Here is a 17221-nt window from a genome sequence, read left to right as displayed (position 1 = left end):
TCATGTCAAAGCTAAGGATAGCAATTGCTTATAGAAGAATAATTAAATCCTGAACGAGTAAAAACTGAAATGGATACTCAGAGTCAAACTTAAGACGAACAGAAATTACTTCAAACAGTTACTTCAACTATTTATTTTTATAATTTTTATAAGTTTATTGCCATAAACAGGTAAAAAAGTTGAAAATTTTCGCATGCTGACAAATGGCCCTCCTAGTGCAGGTACTAATTTCCCGATTCTCTGCCTTCGTGAATGCATCCGTGGTTGGGGGAAGTCATCCTACGGAAAAACCCCCCTAGAAAAATAGGTATGTTTGTCAAAACTCTTCCTTCAAGATACTCCTAAAGAGAGATTTATAGATCTGATTATGCAATTACTGTTTTTTTATATTTTTCTTAGCAAAATTCTAACCAAAAATCTAAATTTTGAACAAATTGTATAATTACTTTTGTATGCCTTTTGTAGCTTAATGGTAGTGCTGAATTTTGTCCCCGCATGAAGATTAAAAAAAAATTAAAAAAAAAATGGACTTTTGTCAATTGAAATTAGGAAAAGTATATACAAATATTAACAAAAATTTGGGAAGCTCTTTAAATCTGACGAACTTTTATCATCATTTTCGAGTAAAATCAGAAAAAAGTCATTTTTCTGAGGATGTATGGAACTTTTAACCTTTCAATACTTCGTTTTCTTTATTTTTTATATACCTCTGCTTAGTCTTAATAATTGCCAAACTATTTACCGATAAAGTCTTAAATTGCTTCAAATTTTCTGCTTTTTATTCTTACAGAACAACTGAATCATAGCTAAGCCTAATTCTACTATAAAACGCAGAAGTTACTAGTGACGTCATGTACATCTGTTTCCATAACGATTATTTCTTACCCGCATGCTCTAAGTTCCAAAGATGGAAAACCTCAAATCTAATGGATGCAGTAGCCTAAATCTGCGCTTTCAACGATGAAGGATCTGTCAGGAAATACATAAACACTTTATTACAAAGGTATGCTTTTCTTTGTCTAGTTTTGTCAATAGTTGTTGAGCTTTAGACTAGTGACATTTTCATTGATAGAATGTTCGGGGGAGGGGGGCTGCTTTCCCAGTAAAATAAAATAAAGTACAGAAACAAATGTAGGTAGAAGCTAATTGAATATGCTACTGGTTTAATAGGGTAAGCTAAAAGGAGACCTATAGGACTTTGTTTGAACATCACCAATTGACAAAACTGGGTTGTTCCCAAAACATTACACTTTCTCAAAACTAAGACGGTTTATATCGTGGAATTTGATTTCTGACGACTCATATGCCTCCTGATATTTAGTATAAGGAAAAATGAACCATTCACTCTAAATACTCTGCAATATAGGTGTAACCCTTATCTTACGGAGAATATTTCATTACTTTAAAATACCGAACACCCCCTTCCCCCTAAAACCAGAGCTAAGAGCTCATATGACACTTGTGACGAGGCTAGAAGAGCCATGAGCTCATATGGCATGAGCTCTAACAAAATTCTAAGAATCAATAGATTAATTTAAAAGGAAAATCAGAGGCTTAATGCCCGTCGGGATTTAAAATAAAAGCTCTGAGTCACGATGTTCTTCTAAATATCAAAATTCATTAGGATCCGATCACCCACTGGTAAGTTATAAATACCTCATTTTTTCTAATTTTTCCTTTCCCTTCAGCCCCCCAGATGGTCGAATCAGGGAAAACGACTTTATAAAGTCAATTTGTGCAGCTCCCTGACACCCTTACCGATTTTCATCGTCCTCGCACGTCCAGTAGCACCAAACTTGCGATAGCATAGAACCCCACCCCTAACTCCCACAAAGAGAGCAAACCCAGTACAGTTACGTCAATCGCGTATCTACGACATTTTCTTGTTCTATCCATCAAGCTTCATCCCGATTCCTCCACTCTAAGCGTTTTCCAAGATCTCCCCCTCCAACTCCCCCCAATGTCAACAGATCTAGCGGGAATTTTAAATAAGAGCTCTGAGACATGAGTCCTTCTAAATATCAAGTTTCATTAAGATCCGGTCACTCGTTCTCAAGTTAAAAAATACTTCAATTTGTCTAATTTTTCCAAATTAACACCACCCAGATCCTCCAAAGAGAACGGATTCGTGTCAATTATGTCAATCACGTATCTAAAACTTGTGCTTATTCTTTCCATCAAGTTTCACTCCGATCTCTCCAATCTAAGCGTTTTCCAAGATTTCTGTTTCCCCCCTCTAACCCTCTATGTCCCTGGATCCAATTCGAGTCGGAAATGGAGCATCTGAGACATCAAGTTTCATTAAGATCTGATCACCTATTTGTCAGATAAAGATGCCCCGATTTTCACGTTTTCCAAGAATTCCGGTTTCCCCCTCCACCTTCCCCAATATCACAGGATCTGGTCGGAATTTAAAATAAGAGCTCTAAAGCACCTTTAAATATCAAATTACATTAAGATTTAATCACGTAAGTTAGAAATACCTCATTTTTCTAATTTTTCCGAATTATTCCCCCGCTCCAATTCCACCAAAAAGAGCGGTTTCGGTCCAGTTATGTCAGTCATGTATCTTGGACTTGTTTTTATTCTGCCAACACAGTTACATCCTGATCTCTCCACTTTAAATATTTTCTAAGATTTTCGACCCCCTCCCCCAGCTGCCCCCCCCCCAATGAAACTGGATCTAGTCAGGATTTAAAACAACAGATCTATGAAGTTTCATAAAGATCGAATCACTGTAAGTTAAAAATACGTCATTTTTTCTAATTTTTCGTAACTAAGCTTCCTCCCTAACTCCCCCAAATAGAGCGGATCCGTTCCGATTATGTAAATCACTTATCCAGGACTTCCACTTTTTTTCCCACCAAGTTTCATCCCGTTCCCTCCACTCTACGTATTTTCCAAAATTTTAGGCTCCCCCGTACTCCCCCTAATGTCACCAGATCCGGTCGAGATTTAAAGTAACAGCTTTGATTCACGATATCCTTCTAAATATCAAATTTTACTGAGATCCGACCACCGGTTCGTAAGTTAAAAATACCTTATTTTTTCTAATTTTTCAGAATGAAACAACCTCCCAACTACCCCAAAGAGCAGACCCGTTACGGTTATGTCAATCACGTATCTAGGACTTGTGCTTATTTTTCCCATCAAGTTTCATCCAGATCCCTCAACTCTACGCATTTTCCAAGATTTTTCCCTCCCAACTCCCCCCCCCAATGTCACCAGATCTGGTTGGGATTTAAAATAAGAGCTCTGAGACACGATGTCCTTCCAGACATCAAATTTCATTAAGATTCGATCACCAGTTTGTAAGTTAAAAATGCCTAATTTTTTCTAATTTTTCCAATTTTAACCGCCCCTCCACTCCCTCTCCCCCAGATGGTCAAATAGGGGAAACAACAATTTCTAATTTAATCTGGTCTGATTCTTGATACGTCTGTCAAATTTCATCGTCCTGGCTTACCTGGAAGTGCCTAAAGTACCAAATCCGGGACAGACAGACCGACAGACAGACCGACGGAATTTGCGATCGCTATATGTCCCATGGTACAGTTGTAATTCTTTATATGCCCATGGTTCCGCGAAAGAACCAGTTCTATATGCAATTAAATAAAAAAAAACAGTTTTTTTGAAATGTAAGTAAGAAGCGACATTAAAACTCAAAACGAACATAAATTACTCTGTGTGTGAAAGGGGCTTTTTCTCCTCAAAGCCCCGCTCTTTACGCTAAAGTATGACTCTTTCTTTTAACTCTACTTCTTAAAACAGTAAAAAACTTTAGCGTAAAGAGTGGGGCGTTGAGGAGGAAAAGCCCCTTTCATAAACGGAGTAATTTATGTTTGTTTTAAGTTTTAATTTCGCTTCTTACTTTCATTTAAAAAAACTCGTTTTTTATTTAATTTCTGGACGTTTTTTAACTAATGCATGTTTTGATCTTGGCTCTCCACACATAAATAATTAAAACGAAATTTGTATTTTAATTTTTTTTTGGCTGAATGGCTTTTTCATAGTTTTAATCGGAAGATTTTGAGAAAAAAGGAGAGGGATGAAGCCTTGTTACCCTCCAATTTTTTGATTGCTTAAAAAGGCAACTAGATCTTTTAATTTTTTTTCGAACATTTTCTTTAGTAAAAAATATACGTAATTTACAAATAACTTACGTAACAAACTTCTATATTCGTATGTTTTATTGCGTATACGAGGGAATCCCCCCTCGTCAATACCTCGCTCTTTACACTAAAGCTTAAATTCTGTCCCAATTCCTGAAGAATGACCCTTGAATAACAAAGGCCCTAGAATAAATAGTTTAAATTACTAAAAATACATTAGCGTAAAGAGCGAGGTATTACGAGGAGGCAAACTCCTCATATGCGCAATAATTTCTGTTCGTTTTAAGTTTTAATGCTGCTCCTCACTTTCAGTAGAAAAAAACTTTTCATATTTATTTTTCCATTGTTTTTTTAAATAATGCTAAAAAATCCTGCGCCCCCTTCATTGAAAGTCTCTTCCCCCATGAGAAGTTTTTTGAAGGACAAATCCTCCCACGTAACCCCCCACCACCTCAACTCTCCCTCTCAAACCAAAAAAAATACCCCTGAAGACGTCCGTACACTTCCCAGTAACCATCCCTTGATCTGAGAGGACGCGGGTTCGAATCCCGGTGAACCCAGTCGACCCAGCTCTAAATGGGTACCTGGAGAAATTTGAGGAAGGTAGACAGGAAGGGTTTGCGAAAGGACAGGATGGCTGGCCCCCAACCCCCCATTGCACTTTCTGGCTGAAGGGCCAAGAAACGGAGATCAGCACCGCCGGTACGGACTGTAAAGTCTAATGCCATATCCTTTACCTTCTTTTTTTACCTAAGTAACCATTACTATATGTAAACACAATTCAAAGATTGTAACTTGCAACCCCTCCCACGGGGACAGCGGGGTAGTAAGTCGTCCCCAAAGACATAGTCATTGTGTTTTCTGACTATGGTGAATAAAATGGCTATCTCAGAATTTTGATCCGGTGACTTAGGGGAAAAAATGAGTGTGGGAAGGGACCTAGGTGCCCTCTAGTTATTTTGGTCACTTAAAAAGGCACTAGAACTATTAATTTCCGTTCGAATGAGACCTCTCGCGACATTCTAGGGCCACTGGGTCGATACGATCACCCCTGGGAAAAAAAAGAAAACTATTTTCTAAAATGAGGCAAATTTTCTCAGGCTCGTAGCTTTTGATAGGTAAGACTAATCTTGATGAAAGTTATATATTTAAAATCAGCATTAAAATATGTTTTTTTATGTAACTATTGGTATGAAAATTCCATTTTTTGGAGTTTCGGCTACTATTGAGCCGGGTCACTTCTTACTACAGTTCGTTACCACGAACTGTTTGACTATAGCTATTTCTATTCATTTTACGTTGACTAAACGTCTTATCATATTGATTTTCTGAAGATTCGCAAGAACACACTTGTTTCTGATTTTTTAATTACCTTCTAACTGTCAACGGATTTTGTGATCGTTGGTTATTTGTGACGTCGTTTCTAGTTCATTTGCCGAAGGTTTTCTAATTGCTGGCTCGCTAAACTCCTACAGCTACTGTAATTGACACACTTCAGAAGTATTTTTATCCTAAGTTGGGTCACTTCCAATGGCGTTTTACAAATTTGCTAAAACGCAGAGGAGTTTAAGAACAAAAGACTAGCATTGCTCCTAGAAAATCTAGGAGTAATTATTTTAGCATATAGTTATGTACTAAATTCTAGTGTAGCAGCATAGTGACGTGATTCTAAACCATGACTCTTTACGATGTCTATTCTAGTTTACTTGTCGATGGCTTTCTAATTGATGGCTAGCCAACCACCAACAGCTGCTGTGACTGATACACTACAAAAGTATTTTTGTCCTCGATTGATTGATTATCTTGCAATTGTTGGGTCAGTTCTACCTCCTGCTAAAAATGAAGGTGATCAGTCATCAGTGGACTCGTCGCTCTATCAGAACCCTAAAATTCTCAGGTTAGTAAATTTTTTTTTGAGACGGATACATTTTGATACTAATATCCAATAAACGAAGAAAAACACTGTAAATTTACTCCTTTTTTACATTTTTTTCTTGTCGAGTTCTACGTGCATCTGATTGACTAGTTGATGCACTGCTGGCCTGTTCAGTACGCCATCTGAGTTAAACAAAGCACTGATAGAAATCACGTTTGTCACCTCTGAATCATGGCGGGACATTGTAAGATGGTAGTTGTGGTCAACTTTTTTCAGACTTGATGAGCATTTCCATTGGACGTCAGGGTCAAGTTCCCCTTTTACACCGCATTTCATGACACAAAAAATATCTTTTTTTATATATCTATTGTATAGTTCCAAAATGCCTATTAGAATAAAATAGACTACAACGCAGAAAGTAAGAATCTTCTTAGACTCTGGAAATGGATACAAGTAATCTGATAAAATAGCAACGCCAGCCAATAGAACTGCAATGGTACTGATAAACAATCTTCTATCGTTAATTTTGAAATCCTCTGTGTACCCATAATGTTTAATAAAGACATTTTTTACAGCAGCATCCAAAGCATTTTTCACAGCACTTGTATTGGACTTGTTAACTTTAACTTCTGGCAGTTCTTGTTCAGACATTTTGGTAAAAATCAAACACAGGAGAAAACTAGTTAATAGCTAGTTAACTAGTTAACTAGTTAATGTTGAACGACTTTAGAATTAGAAATGAAGCAGTATATTTTTCAGTGTGGGTTATTTAGTTGATAACAAATTATCTCTGATATTTTAGCTCCTTTACGTGCAATGATTTTCCACTTTTTGATTTTCTTAAAATAAAAGGATAAACCTCCGAGTGAATACTTGTTGCTTTTTACTTTACCGAAACAGATGACGGTGGAACATGTAAATGGATGACGTTTTGTAGAAAGTATACAACCAATATTAATAATTTTTCTTAATGGTGCTTAGAGGTTTGATTAAAAAATTAAATTCCTATGGTCACAAATTCCTTTGAGGCTTGTGATAGACATTTTTGAAATAAAAATATTATCTTATCTTAATCTTACACGTTAAGAAAAAAGAAACAAAATCCATTTTAAATATAGATCACAAAATCAGAGACTTATGATCATAAAATGACAAAATGAAATTGTTCTATATTGAACTTACATTAATGAAAAAAAATAATAAAAAAGCATAAAGATATAGAATACAAAAATCAAATACTCTTGGTAATAAAATCTATATATATAAAAATAAGTTGTCTGTCTGTGTGTCTGTCTGTGGATCAGGTGACGTCATGTTTCTGTGTTGACTGACGTCATGAAATTAGTTGTCGTCATTTTTGCTTTGATGGTGACGTCATTCAAGATATTTAAGACATATGTTCACGTAGAAATCTATTAATGTTTAAGTTTACAATGACTGATGAACTTACCATGGCAAAAGCCGATGAAGATGCTCAAAGAGTCTATGCCAAAAAACTTGCTGCTGATAGAGAAAGTCAGAAAAGAAAGCGTGCCGAGGAATCAAAAGAACAGCAAGGAAACAGGCTTGAGGCTGATAGAGAAAGAAAGAACAGAAAGCGTGCCGAGGAATCGAAAGAACAGCAAGGAAACAGGCTTGAGGCTGATAGAGAAAGAAAGAACAGAAAGCGTGCCGAGGAATCAAAAGAACAGCAAGGAAACAGACTTGAGGCTGATAGAGAAAAAAAGAACAGAAAGCGTGCCGAGGAACTACCAGAGCAACGCGGAAGCAGACTTGCTGCTAAAAGAGAAAGTGAAAAAAGAAGGCGTGCCGAGGAATTACAAGAACAGCAAGAAATCAGGCTTGCTGCTGATAGAGAAAGTAAGAAAAGAAAGCGTGCCGAGGAATCACAAGAACAGCAAGAAATCAGGCTTGCTGCTGATAGAGAAAGTAAGAAAAGAAAGCGTGCCGAGGAATCAGAGCAACCTGAAAGTTATCGCCTGGCATTCAGGTACAACCCAGTCGATGATTATAGCTTGAGTAGATGTGTTCAAATCGGGACAATGTCTAAAATTTGTCCCTATTGCAAGGCCTTGAAATTCAATGGTGAAACAATGGGAATGTGTTGCGCCTCAGGAAAAGTTAAACTTCCTCTATTGGCTGCACCACCAGAGCCATTGAAGACGAATGAATGCTTGCCTGAAAAATTCTAATTTATGGGCACGCGTAAAACTATTAAAATTAACTACAAATATGCGTGTCCGATTGCAAAACGATGACTCTGGTCAAACATTTTCAGATCAATTGCTGACAATTGGAAACGGAAAGCTCCCAGTAGACTCAATTTCAGGACGTATACAACTACCTGCTGATTTCTGTAATTTAGTGACGTCCAAAAATGAATTGATTGAAAAAGTATTTCCGAATATTCTAAAAAATTATAAAAATAATAAATGGCTAAGTGAAAGAGCGATTCTCGCACCCAAAAATATAGACGTCCACGAAATCAACAATATTGTTTTGACCAAGATTCGAGACCAGGCAGTCCTTTACAAGTCAGTCGACACAGTTTTGGAACCAAATGAAGCGGTTAATTATCCATCTGAATTTTTAAATTCCATAGATCTTTCAGGGTTTCCACCACACGTGCTACAACTAAAATAGGCGTACCAATAATACTTTTAAGAAATATAAACCCACCAAAGCTTTACAATGGCAATCGACTTGCCGTAAAAAAAACAATGGAAAACCTAATAGAGGCCACAATCTTGACAGGGCCTTTTGAAGGTGAGGCTGTTCTTATTCCTCGCATTCCCATGATTCCAACGGATCTGCCTTTTTAATTTAAAAGATTGCAATTCCCAATTCGATTAGCATTTGCAATCACCATTAACAAAGCTCAAGGTCAATCATTAGAAAAATGTGGTATAGATCTTAATACTGATTGTTTTTCCCATGGACAATTGTACGTTGCATGTTCGAGGGTCGGTAAACCTGACAATCTATTTATATGCAGCGACAATTGGACAGCGAAGAATGTTGTATATTCGCAAGTTTTACGCAGTTAATTTGTATTGTATCTATCTATCTATCTATCTATATAAAAACGAGTTGTGTGTATGCATGTTTGTTTGTTTGTAAAAAGAGCGTTTGCATATGATGTCATTATTAGTACATACGGCTTTGTATATGCAGAGACAATGGGAAAGCCAAGAATGTTGTATATTCGCAATTTTTACGTAGTTTAACTCCTGCAGACGAAATGAATGCTTGCCTAAAAAATTCTAATTTATGGGCACACGTAAAAATGTTAAAATTAACTACAAATATGCGTGTCCGATTGCAAAACGATGACTCTGGTCAAACAGTAGACTCAATTTCAGGACGTATACAACTACCTGCTGATTTCTGTAATTTAGTGACGTCCAAAAATGAATTGATTGAAAAAGTATTTCCGAATATTCTAAAAAATTATAAAAATAATAAATGGCTAAGTGAAAGAGCGATTCTCGCACCCAAAAATATAGACGTCCACGAAATCAACAATATTGTTTTGACCAAGATTCGAGACCAGGCAGTCCTTTACAAGTCAGTCGACACAGTTTTGGAACCAAATGAAGCGGTTAATTATCTATCTGAATTTTTAAATTCCATAGATCCTTCAGGGTTTCCACCACACGTGCTACAACTAAAAATAGGCGTACCAATAATACTTTTAAGAAATATCAACCCACCAAAGCTTTGCAATGGCACGCGACTTGCCGTAAAAAAAACAATGGAAAACCTAATAGAGGCCACAATCTTGACAGGGCCTTATGAGGGTGAGGCTGTTCTTATTCCTCGCATTCCCATGATTCCAACGGATCTGCTTTTTCAATTTAAAAGATTGCAATTCCCAATTCGATTAGTATTTGCAATCACCATTAACAAAGCTCAAGGTCAATCATTAGAAAAATGTGGTATAGATCTTAATACTGATTGTTTTTCCCATGGACAATTGTACGTTGCATGTTCGAGGGTCGGTAAACCTGACAATGTATTTATATGCAGCGACAATTGGACAGCGAAGAATGTTGTATATTCGCAAGTTTTACGCAGTTAATTTGTATTGTATCTATCTATCTATCTATCTATATAAAAACGAGTTGTGTGGATGCATGTTTGTTTGTTTGTAAAAAGAGCGTTTGCATATGACGTCATTATTAGTACATACGGCTTTGTATATGCACAGACAATGGGAAAGCCAAGAATGTTGTTTATTCGCAATTTTTACGTAGTTTGAAACACATATATAAATCTATCTATATTCACAGGTGGGACACAGGGACACAACTACAATGGCGCATAACTAATATGGCGCGTAACGACTTACGCGCGCGGGGGGGCTTGGGGGGGCGCGAAGCGCCCCACCAACTAGGTGTTGGGGTGGCGCGAAGCGCCACCCCAACAGCTAGTATTGTATAAATATTTTATATCAAGCCAAATATAGAATATCATTTTAACCAACCAACGGTTTTGATTTCACTCTGTAAAAAGTGCCAATTTTCATTACGAGGCTTAGAATATCTAGAATCTTAGAAAAATATTAAAAAAATAAAAGTTTTTAATAGAAGAGTAAAGAGCTACATTGAACTAAAAATGTGTTTTGAAGTCGAAAAACAATTCAAACTTATAATGAACATAAAATCACTTCCAATTAATAAAATTGACTCAAAAGAAAGAATAGTCGAGTAAGACTAAAACAAACAGGAATTAGCAGAAGTAGTGCTGACGTCCCTAACTGCTTTAATGGCATATGTCATATGTCATACAACACGTCATATGTCAACAACGTCATATATCATCATCAACACGTCATATGTCATATCAACACCAACAACGTCATATGCCATAGTGAAAACGACTCTATTTCAGGCACTGTGTTTATTTGTCCCAACACTAGAAAAAAAATAATTATCACCATGACAACCAATATTACTGGAGATTTTTATTTGTTGTTAATTGTGGTTTTTAATTGTTAAAGCATCAGCAAAAAGAAATTAAATTAGTACTATACCGAAGATGACTGAAAAGAAATAAAGAAAGCAGACTGACTGTTTAAGATATAATAATATTCAGTCCTGAAGGTCTCAGTAATTTAAAACTTTATAAAAAAGAAATGATTAAGATATGCCTTGTTTTCCGTAAAGTGCAAATGACACCCTGACTCTAGTAGCAGTAGCCCTACTCTTGGTTGTAACAATTTCTGTTCGTTTTAGGTATAATTTGATCATTTATTTTTGGGTCTCATTTATTCTTTGATTGTAATTTCTGTTCATTTTAAGCTTGAATTGTTATTCGACTTTATTTCTGCTCGCCTTCGGTTTAATTTGGCTCGTGAATTGGCTTGGAAGCCTTTTTGTTGGAAAAAGTATTTGTGAATTAAATTTAACTTGTTTTAATCGATTTTTGTTTTTTATTGGTTCATGAGAAAAGAATATTTGAAAAGTTTTTTGCCGGTTGTTCTGCCTCAGGATTAAGATTTTGGCTTATTAATTGTATTTTAGACACAATTTTCCAAGAAAAAGTTAATACTAGCTTACTGTACAATTTTGGTTGGATAAGGAGGAATCATGTTGAATAGGAGAAATAAATGGATTGAAAATCAGCTTAATTTCTGGCCTTCTATAGAGCTGAACCCATGCTAACCCCCATCTTACAACCTGTAAGTTAGACGAATATTGATGGACCATTTTAGGATAAGAATGTTATTGTATTTTTTAATCCTTTGATTGCTTAAATAAAGCCATTTGTGAAGAGATTTTTTGATTTATCAAAAAGATTTCTGGGTTGTTTGAAAAATAAAGCCAAACAAATACACCTTCAAGAATGAATAAAACTCGATTTTTTTTCTGGTTTGGTTCTTCTTGGTTCTGACGCTCAATTTGAGATCCCTTTACGGCCAGAAGTTTTAAGCAAATCACCATAAAACAAGAGCTAATATGGCACTTGTGAAGAGGTCGGAAGAGCCAAAACCTCATATGGCATAAGCTCTAGTAAAATTCTGAGAATCAATAAATTAATTTAAAAGGAAAATCAGAGGCTTAATACCGGTCAGGATTTAAAATAAGAGCTCTGAGACACTGGGTCCCATTAAATATCAAAATTCATTAAGATCCGATCACCCACTCGTAAGTTAAAAATACATAGCACGTATAGCACATTTACTAATGAAAATGTTCGTAAAAAATTAAAAGTTCTAGCCTTTTAAGCAATCAAAAAATTGGAGGGCAACTAGGCTTCCTCCCTCGCTCCTTTTTTCTCAAAATCTTCCGATTAAAACAATGAGAAAGCCATTTAGCCAAAAAATTTAATATGCAAATTTCGTTTTAATTATTTATGTGCGAAGAGCCAAGATCAAAACATGCATTATTTAAACTGTTTTAAGAAGTTTTAAGTTTACTAAGTTTTAAGTTTACTGTTTTAAGAAGTAGAGTTAAGAGAAAAGAGTCAAACTTTAGCGTAAAGAGCGAGGCGTTGAAGAGGAAAAGCCCCTTTCATATACGGAGTAATTTCTGTTCGTTTTAAGTTTTAACGTCGGTCCTTACTTTCATTTAAAAATCTTGTTTTTTTATTTAATTTCTGGACGTTTTTAATTAATGCATGTTTTGATCTTGGCTCTCCGTTCATAAATAATTAAAACGAAATTTGCATATTAATTTTATTTTTTTTGGCTAAATGGCTTTCTCATAGTTTTAATCGGAAGATTTTGAGAAAAAAGGAGCGAGGGAAGAAGCCTAGTTGTCCTCCAATTTTTTGATTGCTTAAAAAGACAACTAGAACTTTTAATTGTTTACTAACATTTTCATTAGTAAAAAAACATACGTAATTTATGGATTAACTTACTTAACGAACTTCTATATTCGTATGTTTTGATTGCGTATATGAGGGGGCTTGGGTTTGGTGCTTCTGGACGCGATAGGACGGTGAAAATTGGTAGGCCTGTCAGGGAGCTGTACAAATCGACTTGATAAAGTCGTTTTCCCCGATTCGACCATCTGGGGGCTGAAGGGAGAGGAAAAATTAGAAAAATTGAGGCATTTTAAATTGCGAGTGGGTGATCAGATCTTAATGAATTTTGATACTTAGAAGGACCTCGTGACTCCGAGCTTTCATTTTAAATCCCGACCGGCATCACGCCTCTGATTTTCCTTTTAAAGTAATCTGTTTATTGTTAGAATTTTGCTAGAGCTCATACCAAATGAGCTCTTGGCTCTTCCGACCTCGTCACAAGTGCCATATGAGCTCTTAACTATTGTCTTTTATATACTTTTATAAACTCAAAGGCACACTCAATGTTTTTATTCACGAAGATTGTCAGTCTGTTCAAGCTTTTCGTTTTTCCCATTTTTGTTTTTCTAATTTCAGACGCTACCCGCAAAATGATCATCCAGACTTCCCTCTCTCAAGTGACATGATATACTTTTGTCAACCAGAAAATCCAACAATTTCTGCTCTCCGACGAGCTGGAAGAAAAGACGCCAATATATTTGTGTTCACTTTAACCGACAAAGACACTGGTAAGACACGCTATGGGATTTGTTTGAATTTTGTGCGTACATTGGATCGAGAAGCCGTGAAGATGGCACAAGCTTCATCAGTAAGACGGGATTCTTGGAGATACTCCGGTGACAAAAGTACTGATTCGGCTTTTTCTAGGTATGTGTACAATTTAACTGAGTTGATCCAGGAGAGGCCCCTAAATCACAATTATAAGCATCAATTTTATCAAGTTAGAGGGAACATCTATGCTAGCTAAGAAGGTAACACTAAAACTTTGCCTTATAAGGTGGCTTTTCGCGCTGCAAGGCACAAAATCTAAAATGAAATTTCCAAAAGCTCGTAACATATGTCCATTTTTCGTATCACCTTGAAGACCGTGCTCTATTCTGTGACGTTGAATAATCTCCATCTAATGTTCACATGTTACTTTAATGTTTATGCCCCCTTTTTTGCCAAAGACATCCAATCAAAATTGTGAATTGAAGTCCCAAAACAAGGTGTCTCTGAAAGAGCGCCGGATTTAAATCTGCTATGGATCAAGTTTATTTATTTGATAGAAGCAAAAAAGCGAACCACTCTCTTCAGGAGATGTTGTAATTTCACGAGAAACATCACATCAGGCATATGCCCCCTTACTAACCCTACAGGCACTTCTTCTATCCATGTACATTCTATAACATTTTTCTATAAGAATATTTGCCTGATTTTGAAAAAAAGAGGCGAGGGCTGAAAAAGTCACAGAATTTTGATGAAAATCGTATCATCATATTCTGTGTATCAGAGAACCGTACTGTAGAGGTTTCGAGCTCCCATCTGCAAAAAATCTGGAATTTTCTCATTTTTACCAGAAGAATTTTCAATCAAAATCAAGTTGTCATAAAGCTATGGCTAATCGTGGAAAAAGCAAAGACAGATAGTCTGAGTGAGAGGCAAAGCTGGCATAAAACTTTTCCAGGACCGTATAAAATGATGTCATTTTGACTTGGACAGAAAGTCTATTATCCATTCATCCATCCTAGGGCAGAACTAAGGTAAAAAGTCATAGAACTGAGGAATTTTCCCCTTTATCGAAAATGAGACTAAGTTTATCTTGCACATTCTCATGGACAGAATAAATGACTGTAGGGCTAACAAGGGAGGGGTTTCATCAAATTTAATATTACCCATCAAAGTTATGAGCCAGAGAAAATGTATCTCATTTTAGAAAATAGGGGGGAAACACCCCTAAAAGTTATGGAATATTAACGAAAATCACACCAGCAGATTTAGCCTATCAGAGAATTCTACCATAGAAGTTTCAAGCTCCTCAATTTTGTATTTTTTACCAGAAGACTGATCACGAATGAGTTTTTTTTTTCAGGGGTGATCGTGTTGACTCAGCGGTCCTAGAAGGCCGAAAGAAGGCTCATTCTAGTGGAAATTAAAAGTTCTAGTACCATTTTCAAGTGACCAAAAAAATTGCAGAACATCTAGGCTCTCTCTCATGCTCATTTTTTTATCCAAAGTCACCAGATCAAAATTTGAGATAGCCATTTTGTTTAGAATGATCGAAAAACTAATAATTATGCGTTTTGCGACAACATAATCCCCCACAGTCCCCGGGAGAGGGGCTGCAAGCTACAAACTTTGACCATTGTTTACATACGATAATGGTTATTGAGAAATGTATAGATGTTTTTATTGGGACTTTTTCGCGCTGAGGAGGGGGGCCGGAGTAGGGGGCTCCGTGGGAGGATCTTTCCATGGATGAACTTATCATGAGGGAATAGATTTTCCATGAAGGGGCCGTAGGGTTTTCTAGCATTATAAAAAAAAACAATGAGAAAAAAAGTTTTTTCAGCTGGAAGTAAATAGCAGCATTAAGACCTAAAGTGAACAGAAATTATTACGTATATAAGGGGGTTCGTCTCCTCCACAGTACCTTGCTCTTTACGCTGAAGTATTTTTTATTAATTTTAACTATTTATTCTACGGTCCTTGTGATTCAGAGGTCATTCTCAAAGAATTGGGATAAAATTCAAGATTTATTTTAAAGAGCGAGGACTTGACGAGTGGGCGAACCCCCTTATATACGTAATGAAAATATACAAATATCGAAGTTTGTTACGCAAGTTAATTCGTAAGTTATGTATATTTATTACTAATAAAAACGTTCGTAAAAGAGTAAAAAGTTCTAGTTGTCTTTTTAAGTGACCAAAAATTGGAGGGCAATTAGGCCTCCTCCTCCACTCAGTTTTTTTTTATCAAAATCGTCCAATCAAAACTATGTCCGATCAAAACTGGAAACAAATAATAGGTACACCAAATAGCAAAATTTTCAAACCCCTCACTGCCGAAGATGATTATGAGCTAACAGCCGACCTTTCCTTACAAGTCTCCTCTATGTCTCATAATTAGCATCAGCTTATTTTTGGTTTCAATGTGTATCCTACTACTGAAGTTGTCAACCCCTTGAAACTTTCAAACTATTATATATCATGAAGAAATTTTTGTACCAAAAAATGGATGACATATACTTTGATCAGCTCATCAAGAGCTTTCGGTTGCCGCCGAAAAAAAGCTCTATCTGTCTTAGTTCAAAAGTTGATTTTTTTGCCGTAGGCCAACTTTCTAACGTCACCACATAGAAAGGAGCAAAGGATAAGCTCCAATTTCTTTAGCAATGACAGAACTTTTAAAGTTTAAGAGGTACATCAGATAACATTTCTCTACCTCAATCCCAAGTCCGAAAAACCAATGATAAACCCAGCAAAAATCACGGCAGCAGTTTCACACCCCGTGGCAAATGCCGCTTTTTGTTTCTGTAAATTTTCTATTTATCACTCAAAGAAGATATATTGGCTGTGGGGCCAGGTAACTGCCGCATATATTTAACACTTATAAATTTAAGTCCATCTTCAATTTGAAAGTGGTGCCTGCCTGCTTGCCTGCTAGAACGGAGCTTTCCACTCGAAAGCAGAAACATGGTTTGATGAAACGAAAGCTTGGCTGCACAACTTCAGATACTCCTCTCTAACATAGGCTACATAACTCCACCTCACTTCGCACACCATAGGCTCTGGCTCGTGGACAAGCAAAAACCATCCTTTTTGGCCCAAGGCAAGAGTTCTGCGGAGCTTTCCAAAATGTATTCATCAATCCGGCCTGAGGTCCACACTTTCTTTAAAAACCGCACATGTTAGACCCTTCCCAGTTTCCAGGAATAAGCTGACATCGGCGGCATAGGAAAAAAAAAACGGGATAAAACCAAAATGTTGCTCTCGCAACACAATTATTCCGTATATGAAAGGGGTTGTCTCTTCTTCAGCCCCTCGCTCTTTACGTTAAAGTTTGAATCTTTCTCACAACTCTGTTTTTTAAACCAATACAAAACCTTAGCGTAAAGAGTTTGGGGTTGAGGGAGGGACAACCCCTTTCATATACGAACTAATTTCTGTTTGTTTTAAGTTTTAATGTCGCTCCTTATTTGCAGTTAAAGAAAATTTGTTTTTGTTTTTGTTCAATTCTCTCATAGAAGCCCAAGAGGAAGAATTTTCGAGGGGGTAAGGCAAACAAAATGCTTGCTTTATTGTATTTTCTAGAAATATCATGTTTTTGGGACATTATTTGTCTTCAAACCTTAGAGAAGGACATCACAACCGCTGTTCTCAAATTTCATTCGAGAAAGATTATATTTTGTTATATAGGAACATGTGTAAAGGGGAATTTCATA

At 36.4% G+C, this 17221-nt stretch overlaps 1 protein-coding gene across 4 annotated transcripts in view; it reads left to right on the top strand.

Moving 5' to 3' along the window:
* The first annotated feature begins 864 nt into the window (after positions 1–864).
* Positions 865–17221, top strand: part of LOC136038136 (MAP kinase-activating death domain protein-like) — a 219319-nt gene continuing 202962 nt past the window's right edge. For all 4 annotated transcript variants that reach the window (XM_065721193.1, XM_065721174.1, XM_065721183.1 and 1 more), the window contains exons 1-3: positions 865–1003; positions 5814–6009; positions 13375–13665. In XM_065721193.1, the coding sequence (XP_065577265.1) occupies positions 5840–6009; positions 13375–13665 (461 nt within the window). In that variant the 5' untranslated portion in view covers positions 865–1003; positions 5814–5839. The remainder of the gene's footprint in view (positions 1004–5813; positions 6010–13374; positions 13666–17221) is intronic.

This window comes from Artemia franciscana, chromosome 2 (assembly GCF_032884065.1).
Source record: "Artemia franciscana chromosome 2, ASM3288406v1, whole genome shotgun sequence".
Taxonomy (NCBI): Eukaryota; Metazoa; Arthropoda; class Branchiopoda; order Anostraca; family Artemiidae; genus Artemia; species Artemia franciscana.
This window is presented reverse-complemented; position numbering and strand designations above follow the sequence as displayed.